This window comes from Diceros bicornis, chromosome 4 (assembly GCF_020826845.1).
Source record: "Diceros bicornis minor isolate mBicDic1 chromosome 4, mDicBic1.mat.cur, whole genome shotgun sequence".
Taxonomy (NCBI): domain Eukaryota; kingdom Metazoa; phylum Chordata; class Mammalia; order Perissodactyla; family Rhinocerotidae; genus Diceros; species Diceros bicornis.
The window spans coordinates 59,353,684-59,378,407 of NC_080743.1; the positions used below are offsets into that span (position 1 = coordinate 59,353,684).

General features: G+C 36.8%; 1 protein-coding gene across 5 annotated transcripts in view; it reads right to left on the reverse strand.

Moving 5' to 3' along the window:
- ASH1L (ASH1 like histone lysine methyltransferase) overlaps positions 1 to 24,724 on the reverse strand; it is a 209,686-nt gene that overhangs the window by 153,545 nt on the left and 31,417 nt on the right. For all 5 annotated transcript variants that reach the window (XM_058539382.1, XM_058539377.1, XM_058539379.1 and 2 more), the window contains one exon: positions 327 to 4,890. In XM_058539382.1, the coding sequence (XP_058395365.1) occupies positions 327 to 4,890 (4,564 nt within the window). The remainder of the gene's footprint in view (positions 1 to 326; positions 4,891 to 24,724) is intronic.

A 24,724-nucleotide genomic window follows, 5' to 3' on the forward strand; every position in this document is an offset into this window, starting at 1 on the left:
AACTGTGTATAATGGCTTTTTTGCATAAAAAAGATAAATAATTTTTCCTGGTTTCCAAAAGTTGAGTGTTACGTTTTGATAATGATATCTCTTCTCAAATTTCAAAATTAATGCTAAGACATGCCTTATCTTACTTCACACATATATTGAAAATGAAAACTTTGAAGAAAGCAAATACTTTTATAATACTTCAAAATACTGTTATAAAAACAAAAACAAAAAAACAGTAGATCTATTAAAAGTTCAGGTATATGTATTAGGAAACCAGTGGGCAAAATAATCTACTTCTGTAACACAAATAACAGGCAACAAAATAACCCTCTTACCTGTCAAGGTCTGTACTGCCCTTTCACTGGAAGGCAGTGGTTCCTTTCTATGAGGCCGATTTAGTGAAGTGTCCTGTGCAGAAAACAGTCCAGGGCTGTCAGTTAATTTCTTCCGGCCACTGGAGTTAGGGTGTGAAACTCTGCAGCTGCCTATTGCACTTGTGAAAAGGTTTGTATGTTCATCACTGCTGGCCGGATCAGAGTTGGGAGTGAATCCTCCAAGGGATAAACTTGGAGAACTTTCCGAACAGTCAATCTGTAAAGGTGTCTGCAATCCCAAGGCCAATGGACTGGATTCTGAAGGCTCTCGGTGGACCCACTGTTCTTCTCTGTTTATTAAGTTTTTTGAAGGAGAAAGATGAGGGCAGGACATATGACACCGGTGCTTTTCCTTATGTTTATATCGCTCTCCAACAGTATCCTTTCCAAATCGATAGCGCTTCAAAGACTCCAAGACAGATCTGGAAGAGCCAGCGTCCATAGAAACCTGGGGTTGCTCAGAAGAACGGTGTTCTCTGTGCTTGTGACGGTGCCTGTGTTTGTGCTCGACCATCCAACCATAGGCCATCTCAGGAGGAACACTAGGATAGGTACTCATGGAAAGAAGAGGAGTCCTGCTGGTTGTAAGAAAGGCCTCCTGTCGAAGTAGCTTATGCTTTTTCTTATGGTATTTGGTGGGATTGAGAAGTAAATGACCAGCATGCATATAGGAAGGAGGTGGAAGTGGAGTGGTGAAAGAAGGAGATGGAGGAGGTGGATAAAGAGTGGGAGGATACCTTCCATAGTAACCTAATCCTATGGGAGCAGCTGTAAGGGGTGAGGGAGAGTAAGGCATGCCGTAAGAGGGATAGAATCCAGTACCAGAAAGAGGAAAACTAAGGCTATGCATAAAAGGCATTTCAGCCATTGCCTCCCTCATCTTAGGGGGTCTCCCTCTCTTCTTTTTTAAGTCAGGTTTTCGAATGTAGTGCAAAGGGTCTAAGGGGAAAGAAGGATGTGTATAGAAGCTATTAAAGTTGATTCGAAAAATAGTTGGCAGAAGGTCTCGGGGGATAAAATGATGACTGCGATGGGTAATTCGAATTTCACTTAGACGACTTATTAATTCCTCCAGATCTGCAATAAAGTCTGGATCCTGTCTATTTCGGAGTTGTGGATATTTCTTTTTCCGTTTTCGTTTCTGCCTTTTGATCTTGTCATAGCTGAGGTAATCATGATTTCTGCGCTTACATTTATGTTTATGTTTTTCTTTAAGACTGCTGAGGATTGTAGAGGTTTCAGGGGGAATCAGAGAAACATGCTCAAAAGAATGCCGCCTCTTTTTCGGCCCACAAAATTTCTCTGCCCTGTCTGATGTGCTATTATTATCTGTTCCTATTCCACTATCACTGGGAATGGTCTCATCACTATGAGACTCACTAATGGGAGAAGGAGTAGCTTCTTTCAGAGATGTGAGTTCACTCAAGTGCGAAGGAGAATTTGGCAACAAAGTAGGAGGAGATAATCGCCTCCTCCCCTTTGAGGCCTTCTTCATTGCAAGAGTCTGAATCATACTGCCCTGTCTGGAGTGTAAATGCAAATATGGCACTGAACTGGGTTCAACAAAGCCTGCATCACTACTTACAGGACTCTGACCTCCACTAGTCCCAGAAGACTGAGAGCAAATAGGTGACGGAAGAATCTCAGAACTACTAGCAGATGAAGGCAGTAAAGGGGGAAGGATCTGTCCTAATGCTGACCCAGCTGCCTGCTGAGCTGTTTGCTCAAGAACGGCAAGGCTGGCAGGGCTACCAGCAAGAATGCCATTTAAGACAGTTTTTGGTTTTCGACCCCTCCTTTTTCCTATGTAAATGGTTCCTTTCTTGCTGACATTTATCTGTTGGCCCAATTTAGAGCCAAACGTGGCAGCAAGACTTGACACTGTATTATGGAGTTTGGATTGCACTTTCCCTTTATTACTTGATTCTACAGAACTTGAAAGAATCTGATTCAACAGTTTCTTTCTTTTTAAAGTCTTCATTTTATTTATTTTGCGGATAATTGTTTTCATTAATTGTCCATTGTTTCTCTTGGTAATTTTTTTATCTGGTTCCATCTCAAGGTCACTCATACTACAGACAGTTGGCCTATGACTGTCATCTAGATCATCTGGATCCTGAAGTTGATCCTCACTCTCAAAGAAATCACTGCTACTTCTATGGTTGTCACTTTCCAACTCTAGCTTGCTTGGACTTTCGGTGGCAACAAATGGAGCCACTGATAGTACAGGTGGCTTCATCTTGACTGGAGACCTCATTTGCCTCTTAGGTCTGCCTCTCTTTTTCGGAAAAGGAGACACAGACAGACTTTGCTTGAAGGAAGGAATTTCAATCTCTGGCTGTAAAATTGGAGGTTCTTGTTCTTCCTTAGACTGCAAAGAAAAAACTTTAGAGGCGGGGATTTTTAAAGTCCTTTTAGGTGGACCTTCCAACTGAGGCATCTCCTTGGATTTAGGTCTTCCTCTTTTGGGTTTATAAATATCAGACAAAAGGTCACTAGAGACACACATACTGGAGGATAGTTTGTGAGAAGCAAAAGACTTATGAGATGGTTTTTCACTATCAGTTAAGAGAGCAAGAGATGGAGTTGTGGATTTGCTCAACTTTGGCAATCGGCGTTTAAGGAAGTCATGATCTACAAATGAAGATGGTCCAATGTTTTTCATAAACTTTGCTGGCTCAGAATTACTATTTGATAGTGAGCTACATGAAACATTTTTAAAAAGCTCTGATCTTTCTAATTCTAGCCCTTTTGGAGACCGGCATGTGCTTCTTGCCACCACTTTAGTCCACCGAGGTTTTCTTCCTTTCCTTTTTTTTAATGGCTTGGACTGCAAACTAGTGCTTAGGCTTTCAGCAACTTGGCAGTGTTTGTCGGATGCAGTTACTGCACCAAGTTTTAGAAAGGGCTTATTACTAAATAAACTAGTGAAGTTAACAACTGAAGGGGTAATTGTATGAATACTGGATTCAGAAGTCAAACTTGGCTTTTTTCCCAGGGAAGAGCTTATTCTTGGAATATCTATATGTGTAGTTTTTGAATCATTCAGCTCTTTATCAATCCCTTTACATTCAATATTCATGCTATGACCCACGGACCTATGACCAATGTTCAAGTGGGTACTTTCAGAAGTAAACTGGTTCTTTCCAACAGATTCAGAAATTTCTTCCATTAGCTCTGTGGTAGGACTTAAAAGTAACGGATTAGGAGCCAACTGTGAAGAAGTTTCAGGGGAACTTCTGGTTAAAGGATTAACAGACACAGTAGGTGATGGGGAAGGGAGATTGCTTTCTCCTACTGCACTAAAAGGGGATTTAGCTGCAGATGCATCAGAAGCACCTCCCATTTGAAAGTCCGGAGAAGTGCAATATACGGGAGGTTGCTTTTCATGCTTTGGGGTTTCATAAGACCCCCTTTCACCGGATGAGAAACTGTCTTGCTGAATGCATGTTCCTTCATTGAACATTTCTTTCTCCAAAGTAATGATTTCTTTTCGAACTGAGAACTTTTCTAATATGCTTTCTTTACTCTGCCGTATGACATTCTTCTCAAAAGTTTTGCTGGTGGCACTGTCTTTCAGGGAATCAGAAAGTTCCTGACTTTCATGACTATTGATGTTTGTACTACAAGAAGCCTTAAGTGGTTCCTGAGTGGCGAGCAGTGCTTCGGCTTTAAGGTTTATGGCATCTTTACTGACCAGTCCTGCCATAGGACAACTTACTAGTTTTTTTCCAATGTTCTTATTAACTAATCCCATTGTTGAATTTGCTACAATCTTCTTTGCACAGTCCTTGGCCACTAGGCCAACAGTAGAACTCAGTTTCTTTCCCAAGTCTTTATTAACCAGTCCAACCACAGTGCCAAATCCTAACTTCTTTCCAGATTCCTTATTCACTAAACCTGGAACAATACCAATTCCTAGCTTCTTTCCTGAATCCTTGCTTAGCAGTCCTACTGTAGTGATAGTTCCTGGCTTTTTGCCTAAGTCTTTATTAATGAACACCGCTGTAGTGCCAGTTCCTAGTTTTTTCACAGAGTCCTTACTGACCAATCCTACTGCTGCATTAAACACTGGCTTTTTCCCAGGATCTTTAGTTACCAATCCAACTGCTGGGCTGATAGCTGGTTTTTTAATTAAGTCCTTATGTATTATTCCAGCTACAGAGCCAACACTTGCTTTCCTGATCAAATCCTTGCTAACCAATCCTGCAGTAGTGCCAGTTCCTAACTTCTTCGGTTTTGTCTTGGAAGACTTGGAGGGAGGACAAGTTGCAATGAGCTGTGCCAACTTTTCTGTTACACTCGTTCCTCCATTAAGTAATGCTCTGTCCTTTAAATCAGGATCCCGGCTACCAACAAGAGTAGATGATGTTGCATTAATGTAATCTGTCATTTCTGAGTGTACTGGAGAAAGCTTCTTAGACAAAGGATTGTTTTCTCCCTGTGAATGAAGATGGTTGCTTTCTTCAGACTGGCATTCAATGGCTGCAACATCACCTGCTTTCTTGTACAACTTTGAAGGGTCCTAAAATTTGAACAAGAAAATGGTTTCAGAGAGAGTAAATTTTATACCACTTCAGTGTAGTATTACAATCAAACTAATTGATCACATATCAGATATAGGATAGGCAATAGTGCTTTTTTAAAAAAACCAAACCAATGTTACACTAATGTCACAGTATGTTAGTTCCTCCGCTGCTATATCAGAGGCTGTCAAGATGTTATCTTTGTTGACTTTCAACCATATAAACCTATATATTACTGGGTATTTAGAAATATCCCTATGATATTTTTTGACATTGTTTTAAAAAGGCAAATTAATAGTCTACTTTCACCTTACTTTAGACCAACTAAATGCACATCAGCATACGAACGTAGTGTTTTTGAAAAGCGAAATATTGTTAGGTAGAATATCCCATGGTCCTCTTTTAAAATAATGGCTCATTGTCTACTAATCCTTCATTGATTTCAATGATTTCAAACCAATACAGGACAATCCCCGACCTACTTTCACTCCTTTAACTTATTCTCAATTATAGTCTTGAATGAGCAGTCAAGTTCTCTCTTATTGTGAGAGGAAGAGAAAAGACAATAAAGTACATTCATATTTTTTTAAATGTTTTTATATAAAATCTTAAGAGTTGAAAGTAAATTAAGTCATTAATGTAAACTGCTATCTAATGCAGGAATCCTCATTATATACTTTGCAAACGAATTCATTACTTCACACAACAGTGTGTTTTACTTTTGCATAACAAAGTTTTTTTTCTTCATGTTTCAGCATAGATTTTTTTTTAAGTATAATTGACAGAGTTCTTAACTATAAAACATAAATGAAAGACTTGAACAAATATAAAGATATACTGTGTATGTGGATAGGAAGATATAAAGATAACAATTTTCCCTAAGCAAATTTATAAATTTAATGCAATCCCAATAAAAATGCTAACAAAATTTCTTTCTGAATAAAAAAAATTATAACATTCATTGGAAAAAACAGACAAGAAGAATAGCTAGCAAAATCTAAAAAGAATAAAAGCAAGGGGATAACCTTTAATATCAAACATTAAATTATTTTTTAAAGCCTCTAATCATTAAAACAGTATAGGACTGGGCTGGCCCCCATGGCTTAGCAGTTAAGCGCACGCGCTCCGCTGCTGGCAGCCTGGGTTCGGATCCCGGGCGCGCACCGATGCACTGCTTCTCCGGCCATGCTGAGGCTGCATCCCACATACAGCAACTAGAAGGATGTGCAGCTATGACATACAACTATCTACTGGGGCTTTGGGGGAAAAATAGAATAAATAAAATTAAAAAAAAAAAAACAGTATAGGACTGACACATGAAAAGATAAAAGAACGAATGGAACAGGAAACAAAAGCTCCAAACAAATTCAAGCATATATGAAAATGTACTATATGTAAAATGATATGATCCATATAGAAGGGAAAGTGGTAATAACCACAAAAATGCCACATGCATTTAACTACACCTTTTATCAAGGAATCTCACTTTTAGGAGATCTATCCCGAGATACACTGGCAAAAATATAACGTCTGCAGAAAGCCATAAAACGTAAAAACATACCACTATTTTAACAGCAAAACCCTAAAATAATCCAAATGATTATCTATAGGGGACTGGCTAATAAACCAAAGTATGTTTGTACAATGGAGTACTATCAAACTATAAAAAAAAATCGATATCAACATACTGCTATGCAATGATCTTCAGGATATACTGTTAAATGAAAAAAGCAAGAATTAGAACACTGCTACCTTTTGTATAAGAAGATGGGGATGGAAGAATATGAATATATATATATCTGATATTAAAAATGGAAGAACAGATCAAAGATTAATGAAAATAGTGACCTATGAGGGAGGAAACAGGTCTAGAAGTTAGATCTCTATGCATCTGCTTTATGGTTCTGACTTTGCAATTAAGGATTTTACATATTTAAGAAACAAAATTATATCATAAAGAAATCTCTAAATATTGAAAACAATGGAAATACATCTATTGAATTAATTACATAACTATATGAAAAATAGTTTTTAATTAATTTAAAACACAGTATTTAGACTGTACGTTCTAAAGACAAAAAGACTGCCCATAAAGAAATCTTAAATTGCAACCAGTAAGTATGATCTTAGTGGTAATATTGGTGTAGTTATTTTAAACCTAGATAGGTAGATGATCAGTAGATATATAGATCAAATAAGTCACTATGTGAATGTCATTAGGAACCAAAATTTTGGAAGAAGAGATACAATATAAAATCAAAGAAGTAAAGACTCTGTAATTTTAAGTTGTAATTAGAAATATATGACGTCTTTAACACATACATTCATATTTTTCCCCCTCCCTCTATCCCATGAAATACCTAAAAATAAATGAAAACTCAGTAGCAATGAACACCTCTAACACTCAAGACTGTGGTCTCTAAATATTTCTTCCCATTAAAATGAATCAGGGCTCCTGGGAGAATGGACTGTTTCCAAGTATTAGATAGGAAATGTATAAGACGATGGGTATCTATATTTAGTCTCTTCCCTTTGTACCAGTCACTCTACTTTTTTATTTGAAATTTACCATAATAAAATGTGTTGCTTAAAAAAAAAAAGTTCTTTCTAAAAGTGAAGTAAAATCTGCCTTTCCACACAATTTTCATTTACTGGTCTGAGTCTCCCTTTCTCAAATCACATAAAATCAGTCTAATTCCTCTTCTTCCCAAAAGCTTTTCATACATTTGAACTCAGCCAACACATTCAACCTTCTGTCTCAAGTAGTTTCACTTCTTTCTGGTCATTTCCTGATGGACATGTTTCAACTTGTCAATATTCCTCTTCACATACGACAGCGAAAGCAGAACACAATACAACCAACACTTGATCAACTCACAGTTAAGGGAACTATCTCTTCTTTTGGACTGGACTCTTACAGTTGTGCCCAAGAGGAAACTGGCTTTTTCACAGTCTCATATACAACTGATAATTAAGTTTGTCATTAAAGAAATCTTTACATTTTCTTCCCATCCTATTAAAGAAACGATATTCCCATTTTGTACTTTTACAGTTACTTTTTAAAACTTAAAAATTAAAAGGATTTATTACTATTTGAAACATGGAGTGAAGGATTTCCTTATGACAACATGTGTTAACATTTAATAAGTTGAAGTACATGTATTAACGCATAAGTGAAATGCTGAAATAGTCATTATCATAAAAGCTATTAATTTCATGTTCTAAAAGAAGAACTATCAAATAGTTAACCAGGAAACACTGACAATATAAATATTAAGAATATGTTATCTAGATTAGTATGAACATTATCTTAAGATTAAGTAAATAAATGCTAATAAAATTTAAATAATCATATAAGACAGAATAACAAGAATTGCATTTATATCATAATTCTAACCTTCCTAGAATTTTAGTACACTAAGCTAAATAACATTAAACGTACTAACCCTTAAGTGAAATATTTTCCTCTCTTTAATCCTTGAGTCTTTCAAGAAAAATTACTATTTGGGAATTCTTCACATTGTGTGAAAATTAATTAAAAGCAAAATGCCAACTTAGCTCAAAATTTCACAAGAGAGAAACTCCAAAACACATCATCTTTATCCACAATAAATCAACTTTGATCTGGACATAATAAGGAATATAAAAAAGGAAGGAAATGTTAGAGGAAAACAAAACATCTAGAATAAGGTTGTTCTCGCTCCATACAAAAAAATTAAATGCTTTAAGATGTCTTTAAGGACATAATGCATGAGGCCTAAAATCTGAATAAGCTTTTTGAAGTGTTTCTACAAACTGCCAATCATTTCCAGTAGCTGATGACAAAAAATTTTTGAGACTTGCCCAAGTCACAATGTTCCTTTGAGAAAACATTTTATTGAAAAACTCGTTCCTAAATCTCATTCTGCTGTGAAAATGTTAATGATATCATTAAATATGCTACTTCTGTATCTTTCACATCAGACATTTAGATATATAAAAACACGCATGTTTGACAGCACAGGATTCCGCTTTGATTGTTTGCCAAAAGACATCTGCATCTCACACTCCCTAACAGAATGAATCTAACTGAAAAAAACTGTATAGAATGGAAAAATCAGTAAATAAAGGAAATATAAATTAAATTATCATTTAACTGATATTGACAACAGAACAAACAGTGAAGGCTATGAGTGATTTGGGAAGCATAAGAATAGTATGTTTTGCTCAAGTTGAGTGTTTAGAGAATTATAGCATAGAATTTCAGTTACAGAATTACTGTCTGAAAAGAGAAACACTGTAGGCTCTTTTCATTATTCTTATTATACTAGAGATTTTGAAATTAACTTTCCACGTGCTTAAATTAATGCAACAGGCTAAACGTTAAAAGAGTGCTTGAACAAAGGAAAGCTTTCATGTTACACTCTATAGATAACAATATCAACATAGGAAAACTTATTCAAAGTAGTTTACTGGAACCCAATGGAACAGTGATATGCCTTAGGAGTATATATATTCTTTACATGATACCCGCTGGAAAGTTCCTCCTATCATTCTATTACATAGCAGATATTGAAACTAGCGTGCATGTAATGAAAGCTGAGATGCAGATGGAAATTCACAGACAACTTGATCATCTTGTAAGCCAATTACACACACTTCCATTGCAATGTTTGTAGATAAAAGGTTTATGGAGAAGCTTGGAGGTTGGCCACTCCATTCTGACAACAAAAAGCTGAACAAATTTAAAAATCAACAACTCCTCTTTGATCCATAATAGAAGTGAGGTCAAAGGGCAAACTACCACCCCCAAAACTGGAGTGATTGATAGAGAATCACCATTTACCCGAGAAGAAACCCATGAGCTGAAACCTTGGTGGGAACTAGTGCCAGGGTAGGGAAACCTGAACTGTAACTGACAAATTGCTGCAGGCTCAGGGTAGATAGGTCTTGAGAACTGAAAACTCCTGGGGGACTCAGCCATTGGTATCCCCCACACTTTAGCGAGTTTTAGTTCCCAGATTTCTACCAGGTTCTCACAATGAGAAAAATCCCCTCTTGCTTCCCATAGGGAAGGAGGAAAAGGAGCCATTTTGAAATATATCAGACCGTTCTGGTCTTCTTAAACAAGGTCTGCCCTCAGGAGAAACTATTAACCAGAGCCTAACCTGCTGGGATTTAACAAAGCCTAACTGATCTAGGGGAAGAAAAATATGCAACTCTAGCCCACTCTAGCCATCTTGTCCCACCTAAGAAGGGAGAGGGAAACTGAGAAGCATTTGTGAAGTTCACAGTCTAGAGTTACAGGCTCACTAAAAGACAGACCTAATCAAAGGACTAAAAGAATACTTCCCCTCTCCTCACACCTTATCATCACATTACTAAAGGTATATTTACAGCAGTTCTTTTTACCCAGCACATTATGACCAGCTATCAAGAAAAAATTACAAGACATACTACAAGACAAAAAACCACAATTTGAAGAGACAGAGAAATCATTAAAACCAGACTCAGATACGGTAGGGATGTTAAAAGTATCAGACTGGAAATTTAAAACAACTATGATTAATATGCTAATGGATAAAGTAGACAGCATGTACAGATGGTCAATGTAAGCACAGACGTGGAAATTCTAAGAAAGAACCAAAAGAAATGCTAAAGATCAAAAACACTAACAAACGAAGAATGCCATTGATGTGCTTATTAGTAGACTGGACACAGCTGAGGAAAGAATCTCTAAGTTTGAGGCATATCTCAAAAGAAACCTCCAAAACTGAAAAGCAAACAGAAAAAAAACTGGAAAAACAAAACAAAAAACAGAACAGAATAACCAAGAACTACAGATCAACAAATGGTGTTAACATACACATAATGGGAAAACCAGGAGAAGAAAGAGAGAAATGAATAGAAGAAATATTTGAAACAATGACTGAGAATTTCCACAAATTAATGACAGACATCAAACCCACACATCCAGAAAGTTCAGAGAATACTAAGCAGGATAAATGCAAACAAAACAAACCACAAAAACTACACCTATATGTATCATTTTCTAACTATAGACAATCAAAGACAAAGAAAAAACCCTGAAAGAAGCCAGAGGAAAACAACACCTTACTTACAGAACAAAGATAAGAATTACATCCAACTTCTCCTCAGAAACCATGTGAGCAAGGGGAGTGGAGCAAAATATTTAAAGCGTTGAAAGAAAAAAATCCACCAAGCCAGAATTCTGTACTCTGTAAAATTATCTTTTAAAGTGAAGGAGAAATAAAGGCTTTCTCTGACAAACGAAAATTGAGGGAATTTGTTGCCAGCCAACTTGCCTTGCAAAGTATTACAAGTTCTTTGGAGAGAAGGAAAATTATATAGGTCAGAAATGGGGATCTCCACAAAGAAAGGAAGACCACTAGAGAAGGAAAAAGTGCATGTAAAATAAAAACATCTGTTTTTTTAATTCTTAACTGATCTACTAGATGTTTGTGTAAAATAATAATAGCAACAATGTATTCAATAATGTATGATTATATGTGTGTACGTGTGTATATATATCCTTATGTATAAGTGAAATGAATGACAGCAATGATATATGGGACAAGGGAGGAGAGGGAGGAATTTGGATTATTTTGTTATTATAAGGTACCCGTGAAGCGATACAGTGTTATTTGAAAGCGGCCTTGGATTAGTTGTAAACGTATACTGTAAACTCTAGGACAACCACTAAAAAATGTAAAAAAAATAATAATAATAATAAGTTTAGGGCCAGCCACTGGGGCCAGTGGTTAAGTTCACATGCTCCCCTTCAGTGGCCCGGGGTTCGGATCCCAGGCGCAGACCTACCATCACTTATCAAGCCATGCTGTGGCAGGTGTCCCACATGTAAACTAGAGGAAGACAGGCACAGATGTTAGCCCAGAGCCAATCTTCCTCAGCGAAAAGAGGAGGATTGGCAACAGATGTTAGCTCAGGGCTAAGCTTCCTCACCAAAAAAAAAATAAAAAAGTTTATGGACAAATTTTTCCCAAACTATTGTATGAAACATAAGATATTCACAAAGCTATGTTAGAAATTAGAAATATAAGTAAGGCAAGAATCTTAAGTCTGCTTCTCAAAATATTCAGAAAACATGTTCAAGAAATGTACAAAGTTTCAGTTTGTGACATAATCAAAAGAGAACTGTGGTGAGAAGGGAACTCTCATACACTGCTGGTGGGAGTGCAAACTGGTCCAGCCACTATGGAAAACAGTATGGAGATTCCTCAAAAAATCAAGGATAGAACTACCATATGATCCACCTATTCCACTGTTGGGTATTTATCCAAAGAACTTGAAAACACCAATTTGCAAAGGTACATGCACCCCTGTGTTCATTGCAGCGTTATTCACAATAGCCAAGACTTGGAAGCAACCTAAGTGCCCATCAAGGGACGAATGGATAAAGAAGCTGTGGTATATATACACAATGGAATACTACTCAGCCATAATAAACGATGAAATCCAGCCATTTGTGACAACATGGATGGACATTGAGGGTATAATGCAAAGTGAAATAAGTCAGAGGGAGAAGGTCAAATACTGTATGATTTCCTTCATTAAGTAGTAGATAATAACAACAATAAACAAACACATAGGGACAGAGATTGGATTGGTGGTTACCAGAGGGGAAGGGGGGAGGGAGGAGGGTGAAAGGGATAATTCGGTACATGTGTGTGGTGATGGGTTGTAATTAGTATTTGAGTGGTGAACATGATGCAATCTATGCAGAAATAGTAGTACAGTGATGTACACCTGAAACTTTTACAATGTTATAAACCAATGTTACTGCAATAAACAAAAAATTAAAAAAAATATAAAATAAAACGAATGGAAGCATCTCAAAAAAAAAAAGAGAACTGAAAGATCTAAGAATGGGGGGAATCTCTAAACAAAAACATTAAAGAAAATTTAACATACTGATAATTAAGTCAAGCATTTTAATAGAAAACTAACAAATGTTTTCTTTTCAAAAGCAGACTACTATGAGCTTTTCTTAAATTACAAAACCATTAGGTACAGCACTTGAACTTCATATTCCGGGGTGAAGCCCAAACTTGATGTTCATTCTTATTATACAATATTGCCCCTATTACGATCAAGAGTCAACCAAAACATGTTACTAGAGGAAGTTTAATTCCTTCAGAGAATATTAGGATAAAAGAATAGAAATATAATATGGAAATTATTATGTGATGTGAACTCCCACTAGCAAAGAGCTCTTCTTGCTATTTAACATAATTTAAGGAATAATCATAAGATGTCAATCTGTCCCAGGTAGCAACAGCAGAGGAAGTCTTTAGAGTCTTCTTTATACCTATTTTATTCCTGAAGTGAAAAATCACCACCACAGCACATATCCAACTTAAATCTATAGTCTTTCTCTCAGGATTTCTACCCCCAAATCCCTATATGACTAACTGGGAAAGAGGTGCCATTTAGAACTATGTACCGAGTGATTTTGACTCACAAAGTGAGGTCAGACAGGAAACAATTTCTCTTTCATCATGTATTCAATCATTTCTCCCTATTAATGAAGTTCCATAAAAGCTCCATGTTTTGTTATTTCATCATTTGGAGGCTTTAATTCTGATGTCTCCCCAAAAGTCTTCATTCATTTCTATGCAGCTTGGGCCGGCCCCGTGGCTTAGCGGTTAAGTGCGCGCGCTCCGCTACTGGCGGCCCGGGTTCGGATCCCAGGCGCGCACCAACGCACCGTTTCTCTGGCCATGCTGAGGCCACGTCCCACATACAGCAACTAGAAGGATGTGCAACTATGACATACAACTATCTACTGGGGCTTTGGGGGAAAAAAAAAAAAGGAGGCGGACTAGCAATAGACGTTAGCTCAGAGCCAGTCTTCCTCAGCAAAAAGAGGAGGATTAGCATGGATGGTAGCTCAGGGCTGATCTTCCTCACAAAAAAAAAAAAAGAAGAACATTTCTATGCAGCTGTATCTCAGAATAAGTTAGCAATGTGCCCTTATGGAGCAGTCTGTATGTGAGCATCTCTGGAGTGACTTACAGTCATTAAAATGAAATAAAAGATATGCACAGACAACCATAAAAAGCAGCATGTGAATCAGCGACTCAAGGTGATGATATTTAGGCTTAATTCTCTGGGATTAAGGAAGCTATGCCTGGGCCGGCCCCATGGTTTAGCGGTTAAGAGCGCACTCCGCTACTGGCAGCCCGGGTTCGGATTCTGGGCGCGCACCGACGCACTGCTTCTCCAGCCATGCTGAGGCTGCGTCCACATACAGCAACTAGAGGGATGTGCAACTATGACATACAACTATCTACTGGGGCTTTGGGGGGGGAAAAAAAAAGGAGGAGGATTGGCAGTAGATGTTGGCTCAGAGCCGGTCTTCCTCAGCAAAAAGAAGAGGATTAGTATGGATATTAGCTCAGGGCTGATCTTCCTCACACACACAAAAATAATAAATAAATAAAATAAAATTTAAAAAAAGGAAGCTATGCCTTCTATCAATTTGGTTCAATAATGACTTTTTCCATTAGCAAGATCAACAGTGAAATGAGATAGTCACATTCACCATACCTCATTATGTACACAATTACAACAAACTACAATACAGACGTAAGCAGATATCCCTAACATTCTACACTTGAGAAAGTGAACTGCTCAATCAGCCAAATACAGGACTGATTACAGAAGTTTCTACTACAAAATGAAAGCAAGAATTGAGGATGAACCCGATGAAACTAATTATGGCAGTTTTAATCTTCCTGGTACATTTATGACAGAGGCTGCATAGTGCAATAGAAGGCATCTGCTTTTCCCCTCCATTTATGGGAGCGTATGCTTCCATAACAGACCTTATTTTGGAAAGAGTGGCACCTTGTTTTGTCTCCAAGGCTTAGGACAGATTGTGGCTGCCCCCTTAGCTGTCTGTTTTGAGTATGTAAAGGGAGAAAAGAAGGGTTTAATGAAATGTGAAGATCCAGGAGAATTTGCATTATAGCTGCTTCCATGGAGAAGCTGGGCTTCTGTGCCAACTGTTCTCTTCTTCTCTACTAGGAAATAAGTCTAGCTCAAGTAGCTTCCAAAGTAAACAATATGAAGGTAAGACAACAGAACTCCATTCAAAGCAGGACCTGGAGATACCTATATATCATCAGGTCTTCCTGCTTGAATAACTTGTGCCAATAAGGACACAGAAGTGGAAAGGTAGCAGTGGGATAACGAGGACTTATTAATGGACCTTTGCATAAGTTGGTATAAGAATGACTACACTCATAGATGGCTTTCAGCCCTTAAGCTACAGGTAAGTTGAGAGAATGTGACCATCTCCTATTCAGCAAGTCTCAAATTCTCTGGTTAGAGCTAAGGAGCCTAAATACAAAAACTTGGTTAAAAAAAAAAAAAGGCACTGGGATAAACATAATACCCCACAGCAGTAACAATGAAACAGTTCCACATGGGCTCATCTGCTACTACCTTTTATTGGATGAGTCACTAAGAAGTGTTAAATGCTTTCAAAAGGTGTTTGACATCTAAAAACGTTTTCTTAAACTAAGAACCTAATGTGGGGTTGTTTTCAAATGGAGATACTAAAGACAGCTTATTTTACCACTCTGTGTTGTGACAAAATACTTAAAGGAAAGTTTTTGTTTGACCTATTATAAGAAAAATGGGTTTTCTAGGGATAGTCACCAAAGTTGCCCTTATCAGGAAATTCTTGAAACAGCCACAGGGAGTAGCATTACTACCAATAATACTAATTTCTTAAAAGTAGCAAACTACAGATTGTTTTAAATAGACCTAAAAGTTTTAATATACATTTTTAGTAAATGAGAGAAAACATTTATGAGTAGTTCAGTTATGAAAGCATATGCAAAAGGACCATCTTAGGGCTAAGGAAACAAATCCTCTTATTCCCAAGCTATATTTTAAGGGTTGTATTTTTTTGTTTGTTTTTGGTGAGGAAGACTGGCCCTGAGCTCACATCTGTTGCCAATCTTCCTCTTTTTGCTGAGGAAGATTGGCCCTGAGCTAACATCTCTGTCCGTCTTCCTCTATTTTTGGTACATGGGATGCCTGCCACAGCATGGCTTGAGGAGTGGTGCGCAGGTCCACCCCCAGGATCCGAACCTGGGAACCCAGGGCCACCAAAGCGGAGCGCTCGAACTTAACCACTACACCACTGGGCCAGCCCCAAGGGTTGTATTTTTGATGGTGGTGGTGGTATTTTTTTATGCTTATAGATCTTAATCCAAGTCCATAATTTTACTGAACTATTTTTAAAGCATGTTCTGTGTTGATCATGAAACGCAAAACTAAAAAGATCACTGTGACACTCAAGGAGCATTCACTAGTAAAAGAAAAACAAATTAATAATTAGAATATAATGTGATCTATGTTAAAAACAGAGAATTACATGCAATGGAAGCAAGGGGTTAGAGTAACTAACTCTGCCTGGGAGAGTTCAGGGAACATTTACAGAATTAGGTGACATTTGAGCTGAGTCTTTCCACTCCCTCATCCTCCTTTGTCTATTGCATACTCAAACATTTTTTTTTTCTTTGCTTTTTATTTAGGAACTTAGTAACCTTAAATTTATTTTTCTAATTTTTCATTTTTATCTTAGATAATTTACTTCTTGAGGTTGAAATAAACAGAAGAAAAAAATGCCACCAAGTATGCTTAGGAGAATTTCCACTTATTTGATAATTCCTAATGGTCATAATCACCAAAGAGCTTAAAAAGAAAAATTACCAAGCTCCTCTGTCTTTGGCTTATAATTTTTCAGTATCTGCCTGTGATTTCTTTAGCAGTCTTCTGTAGCCACCTACCCATGCAATCAAGGACTAGACAAGAAACTACAGAATAATCATTCAGAATTTTGCCAAAAAATGAAAAGGTAGGGTTCAGAAGCAGGTTCTATCTTGTTTCACTGTTTCTACTCTGAAAGTTACTACCGAACCCCGCAACCCCGCAATTGTTAGGATCATCTTTCTGCTTTCACATATATTCTCAGATGTTAGTAATTCTATGTAACTTGGCTAAAAATAGCTACAATATTCTAGCATATATATCTATCTGGGCATTTGTGTCAAAATGCTTTTGCACACCTCCTAAACTCTAACTTCCTAATATAGTAGCATAACTTTGTATTGCAAGCTTGTATACTTGACTATGAGATGTTTTCCAAAACTGAAGGTAAAATATACATAGATCAGGACTTGGCTGTTAAAAAATAAAGAGTAGAAAAAGACCAAATTTAATAGTTCAGAACCTTTTTTGTTTAAAGAGTGAATTCTGGTTACTACTTCACTTCAATAAAACTTATCATTTCTAGACATCTTTGCTGACATTATCTTCTTTTGCTAATCTGTATTCTCTCAATTCAGATAACAGATTTTTGAGAAACTAAAGCCTTAGGAACACCATAAATCAGCTTTAAGAAAGATCCATATTTATAGTATGAGGTTCCAAGGAAGCCACAGTTAATATGCAAACTACCACCTCCTTCCCCTGTAGGTCTTTACACAATCATATATACTTCTCTTACCTCCTGACATTAGGCACTTGCTGGTGCAAAGTGATAACTTATTTATAACAAAAAGGCAAAGGTGATTATATAGATCCTGGATGACACCCTCATATTTTTCTACCTATTAGTTAGGGCGGGGAGAGGATATTAGACACACAACAGAAGTTTCCTTTTCTTCTTGGAAGAAAATTCTTAATTCCTAGATTTGGAAGTAGTTGGTTTAAAAAAAAATACACAAATACTTACAAATACCTACAAATAATCTTTAAACAGACCAACAACACCCAAGGGTCAGGATGAGCTTTGGCAGCTATACCATGAACCCCCAAAACACCTCACTTCCCTTCCCCCTTTAATAGTTAAACCCTTGTAACTCATCCTTAAACCTGATCTCTAATGCCACCTGCTGTTGCAGTTCTGTGTTCTCCAAAAGTTCTACCAATCTGCCTCAATAGTTTTCCTGCTGGACTTGCACTCCTCCAACAAGACCAAGGTAGTTCGCTATCAACAGATTTATAAAATAAAATTCAGGTACTATATCTTTGGTAAGATTTAACATTACAGTTATAAATGATAGGGCTCCACCTTACTACAAGTAATCCCAAATTTCTCAAGTAGAAAAACTTTCCAAAAAAGCAATTTTAACTTCAAAATGTTTCCTCTTTCTAAGAGGAACACTAATATAAAGTAGGACCACAAAACTTTAAAGACAAAGGAAAAATCCTAAGAACAACTAGGTATGGTCAAACAATCTTTATTTTAAAATTTGATAATGTTAAAAGCAACATTATATGATTTAAAAATTAAAATAACCCATTTTGTAAGACAGAACAGAGAATAAACTTCAACAAGATGTGTTAAGAAAAAGCAGACAAAAAAATGAAGCAGAAGTTCCCTAAGTTTTTGAGTGCAACACAAAAAGTTGATCATATAAGTATCCCACTTGTCCTCTATTTTTTATATTTTCTTAGTACTCACCTACTCTAAAGGACTGTCAAATTTTTGTTTTACGCACAACTGACTAATGTCTCGGAGACATGCTAAGTGTGCCTTTGCCATTTATTATTTATTTTTCCCCCAAAGCCCTTCTCTTTCTAGCAAATTCTAACAAAGATGTTAACAGCTAACTTTAAATATGAGTTCCTCTGTAAAGCTTTCCTCGCATATTCTCCCGCTCACCATCTCCCAAAAATTCTGTGATTTCATAAACACTCTGTATTTCTATTATAGAAGTTATCAAATTAATCATAATTACTTGTTTACTGCACAGGATAGGCACTCAAATATTTTATGGAGGAATAAATAAATCAAAGAATGCTGTGAGTTTATAGACTAGAGATTATGTTCAGAATTATGTGATACAAAACTTGATCCTCCTTTGTGAAAAGTACAAAGTAAAACATTAGTCCTTTGATCAGTTATCTAAAGTGCAATAGACAATAAAAATACATATTTAGGGTAATGAAAATGTTCTGAAATTAAGATAGTGGTGATGGTTGCACAACTATGTATGTAGCTAATATACTGAATATACTAAAAACCACTGAACTGAACTGTACACTTTAAAAGAGTGAATTTTACAGTAGTAGAACTATATTTCAATAAAAAATATATACAGTTTATCTAAAACCAAGCTAATCTAATACAGAGCACAATTTAAAGGAACTACTACATGTAAAAAACCTAACACACTATTGTTATTTAGCAGAAATGCCAAGGAAAGAAAAGCTAAAACCTAGGTAATATCAAACCCATTTTTTCCTCAACATTTTAAACAATTGGAATTTGTGCGCAACAATTTAAAAATTGCTAGGCAAATTAGCTATAATGAGCAAGAGCTGAGATACTATTATTATTATCCATATATTTTATTAAAGAAACTATATTAATCTATCAGTTCTATAAAATCTCAGGCCAACAGGCCTTAATTAGAATAATCAGACTATTTGGATTCATGTGGGTTTTTTTTTTTTTTTTTTGGTGAGGAAGATTAGTCCTGAGCAAACATCTGTTGCCAATCCTCTTTTTGTTGAAGAAGATGGGCCCTGAGCTAACATCTGTGCCCATTTTCGTCTATTTTATATGTGGGACGCCTGCCACAGCATGGCTTAATAAGCAGTGCATAGGTCCACACCCAGGATCAAAACCTGGGAACCCCAGACCACCGAAGCAGAGCATGAGAACTTAACAACTATGCCACCAGGCCGGCCCCCTCATGGGGGTTTTAATAATTCTCCATAAAAATCACTTCGCTGAAATGCAAAATTACGTCTCCAATGAACTGTTTCTTAAATAATTTATTAAGGTGGCATAGGCATTTCGTTTGTTTTCTTTTCGGCAAAGAAGATTAGCCCTGTGTTAACATCTGTTGCCAATCCTCCTCTTTTTGCTGAGGGAGATTGGCCCTGGGCTAACATCCATGCCCATCTTCCTCTACTTTTTATATGTGGGACGCCTGCCACAGCATGGTTTGATAAGCAGTGCGCAGGTCCACACCTGGGATCCAAACCTGGAAACCCCATGCCACCAAAGCAGAGCATGTGAACTTAACAACTACGCCACCGGGCCAGCCCCATAGCATTTCTTTTCTAAACAGAAAACGATCTTTTGGAGGGGAAATTATAATTAGGGCTATAAATTTTGTTTATAATTCTTGTGCTTGTTAAATCCACTCAACTAGGCTAAAATGACATCAAATAAACTATTCACTGACAAAATGTTAGTCAACATAGCACCAAACTTAAGGCTATTTGACCTAATTTGTAACTAGTACATAGTGGTATTGAAATAGCCCCCAATCCCTTTCTGCTCACATAAGTTTCAGTTTTCAATCACCTGTTAGAGCTACAGGAAACAGATATTTTGGTTGTCATTTGTCACAAAAGCACTTTTTTTGGCTTAGTATCCTAAATAAACTAAGATCACATATACCTAGCTATGCTGCACAACTCCAAAAGTGAAATTTTGTTTAAATGCTAGAAAGGAATGTACAATTGCCTCTTCTCCTTTTCAGTCAGTGTGTGATAAATATAAGTAAATACTATGACTTCCATCTCTACTTTCACTTTCTAAAATACTGCTATAGAAGAAAGACTATACCATTCTGACAACTTATGAAATGACACAGACACCATATGAAGTTGCAAGACAGCCAAACCCAAATTTTTACAGGAAATTTTAAAGAAAATTTTTCTTTCCACTATAGAAAAACAAAAGTGATACAGGAAAATCTCCTATAAAATTAATAATGAATGTATTTCTTACAAAACAATCAGGTGATTTCCACTCTAGCCATAAGGCAGGGTAAATACCCTGAAGACTCTTCTATTACAACAAAGTAACTCAATCCAGCATAAGACCTAATGTTTGTTGCACTGTTGGCCTCGCAGAAGGCAAGAAAAAACAGGGCCAGCCCGGTGGCTTAGTGGTTAAGTTCAGCACGCTCTGCTTCAGAGGTCCAGGTTTGCTGGTACGGATCCTGGGTGTGGACCTACACCACTCATCAAAAGCCATGCTGTGGCTGCGACCCACATACAAAATAAAGGAAGACTGGCACAGATGTTAGCTCAGGGACAATCTTCCTCAAGCAAAAAGAGGAAGACTGGCAACAGATGTGAGCTCAGGGACCATCTTCCTCACAAAAAAAAAAAGAAAGTAAGAAAAATCTCCAAGGGTACCAAAAGAAAAGAAAAAAGAAGGGTGACCTAAGTAGGCATGGTTGCCCAGAGGGTAAACGAACCAAGCCACAGCCTAGAGGCAGTGGGGACCCCAGGAGAGATGTTAGTAATACATTCTAATTCCGGGCAATGCAAATTGAGAGCTTCTCAAGGAAATCATCCTCCAATTAGGTTCCAAGTTCAACCACAGATACAGATGAGCAAAATATGAACTTTATAATTAACTGGGGAAATTCTATAAAAAAAATTCTGTTTTTATTGAAATCGTATTAAGTTTATAAATTAATTAGTAAGAATGCAAGGAGCACTCTAAAATATGAGTAATGAGGAGGGATTACCACCCTACCAGATATAAAACATAATAATTAAAACTATCATGCTAGCAAATAAACAGAGACATCAATGACACAAAAACGGAAATCAGACCAGACCCAAGGACATACGGAAATTCAGTGTATGGTGAAGGCAGTGTCTCAAATTTGAGGAGTAAAAAGGACTTCTTAATAAAAGTGTCAGGACAACTTGTAGCTATTTGGAAAAAGATAAAGTTGGATCCACAACTCATATTATATATCATGACAAACTCCAAACAAATCAAAGATTTATATGCTAAAAATGAAACCTTAAAGAGCCCTAAAAAAAAAAAAATACAAGTAGATCTTTTATAAACTTGGAGTGAAAAAGGCCTTTCTAATCTATGTCAAACTCTAGAAGACATAAAGGAAAGATTAATTAATTAAATTAGGCTAAAAAAACTAAAGACTTCTATGTGGCAAAACAAAATAAGCAGGGTCTAAAGACAAATGACAAACTGGAAAAAAATACTTGTAACTCCTATTTGAAAGGGCTAAAGAAGCTCTCTCAGTTTTTGTATGGAAAAATCTCCAGAATATACTTTTAAATGGAAAAAAGCAGGACACAGAATAGTGTGTATAGTATGCTACTATTTATATCACTATTTTTATATATATATATATTTTTTTAAATAATTTTATTTATTTATTTTTCCCCCAAAGCCCCAGTAGATAGTTGTATGTCATGGCTGCACATCCTTTTAGTTGCTGTATGTGGGACACGGCCTCAGCATGGCTGGAGAAGCAGTACGTCGGTGCGCGCCTGGGATCCGAACCCGGGCCGCCAGCATCAGAGTGTGCGCACTTAACCACTAAGCCACGGGGCTGGCCCTCACTATTTATATTTTTAAATGGGGGGGCACGTATTTGCTTGTATATACATAATATATTTGTGGGAGATATCAAAGACACCAACGCTGGAGGAGTTACTTTCCTGGAAGTTTCTTTGCACCAATTTTGGCTCCAAACAATTTGTTCTTAATCTTGTATTATTTTCCAAATAAGTGTAAACCTAAAGACATATTCAATATACAGAACAGTTTTCTTCATGTTAGTTGAGAAATGGTTCTTCTGCTTAATCAGTTATCACAGTTAGTAGGGGTTATCACACGATTACCCAAAAGGGGATTCCAAAACAGATTTTCCCAGAGGCAGGTGGAAAAGGGTAATAATGGTAACAATGTTCCATTGTTTCCTTTTTTATCTTTTAAATTCTGAATCATAGGTGTGCATTACCTAATCAAAATAATATCTGCTGGTCCAATATCCATACTCTTATACATTAGATTTTTTATAACAGTTTCCCATGTCTAAAGTACCCCTTGCTATCTTAATCAGTTTCTGAATTCAGAGAGCAAGTTCAGAGTGAGAGGGAACCTGAAAATCTCTCAAAGACCTAAACATAAGAGCTACAACTATAAAACCCTTAGAAGAAAACACAGGGAAAAATCTTCATTGGATTTGGCAGTGATTTCTTGGATATGACACCAAAAGCACAGGCAATAGAAGAAAAAATAGACAAACTAGAGTTCACCAAAAGTGAAAACCTTTGTGCATCAGAGGACACTATCAAGAGGGTGAAAAAAGACAACACAGAGAATGGGACAAAATATTCCCAAGTCTTATATACAGTCACGTGCCACATAACAATGTTTCAGTCCACAATGGACTGCATACATGATGGTGGTCCCTTAAGATTAGGCTCTACAATCTAGGTTTGCATAAAACACTCTATAATGTTTGCACAATGACAAAATCACCTAACAACACATTTCTCAGAACGTATCCCCATCGTTAAGCAACACATGACTGTATAGAATATATAAATAATCTGAAAACTCAGCAAGAAAAAAAACAAAATTCAAAAACAGTCAAAAGGTTTCAATAGATATTTCTCCAAAGAAGATATACAAATGGCCAATAAGCACAAGAAAAGATATTCAACATCATTATTCATCAGGGAAATGCAAATCAAAACCATAGTGAGATACAATTTCATACCCTTTAGGACAGTTATGGTAGAAAACAAACAAAACCTGAAAATAACAAGTGTTGATGAGGATTTGGAGAAACTGGAACCCACTGCATTGCTGGTGGGAATACGAAATGATGCAGCTGCTATGGAAAATAGTTCGGCAGTTTCTCATAAAGCTAAACATAGACTTACCATATGATTCATCAATTCCACTAAGTATATACCCAAAGGAACTGAAAGCAGGAATTCGAACAGGTATCTGTACACCAAAGTTCACTGCAGCATGATTCACAATAGCCAAAAGGTGGAAGCAATCCAAGTATCCATAGATGACAAACGGATAAACAAAATGTGTATAAACATATAATGGAATATTATTCAGCCATAAAAAGGAAGAAATTCTGATACATGCTACAACATGGATGAACCTTGAAGACATTATGCTGAGTGAAATAAGCCAGACACAAAAGGACAAATAGGGCCGGCCCCGTGGCTTAGCGGTTAAGTGCACGCGCTCCGCTGCTGGCGGCCTGGGTTCAGATCCCGGGCGCGCACCGACACACCGCTTCTCTGGCCATGCTGAGGCCATGTCCCACACGCAGCAACTAGAAGGATGTGCAACTATGACATACAACTATCTACTGGGGCTTTGGGGGGGAAAAATAGATAAATAAAATTGAAAAAAAAAAAAAAAAGGACAAATATTATATGATTCCACTTACATGAAGTACCTAGAATAGGCAAATAGCAGATTAGAGGTTTCCAGGGGCTTAGGGGAGGTCAATGGGGAGTTATTGCTTAATGGTTACCGAGTTACTGTCTGGAGTGACAGAAACGTTTCGGAAATAGACAGTGGTGATGACTGCACAACACGAGAATTAATGTCACTGAATTTATACTTAAAAGTGGTCAAAATGGCAAATTTTATATTAAATATATTTTAACACAATGAAAAAAAATAATAATGTAATATAACCAAAAACCACTGAACTGTACACTTTAATGGGTAGACTGTATGGTACGTGAATTATATCTCACTAAAGACATTAAAAAAAATACACAGACATAGCAAATCAGAATCAGCAAGAAGGCATCAGAAATCTATACTTTTAATAAATATTTTGTACATATTTCTTGGTATATACTTGCAAGTATCTCTATAAGACAGTTTCTTAGAAGTGACACTGTGGGATCAAGGAATTGCCCATTTTTACTCGTGACAGATATAAGCAAACTACTCTCAAAAAGTACTAAACCAATTTACCCTTCATCAACAGTGTAGTAGAGTGCTTATTTCCCCTA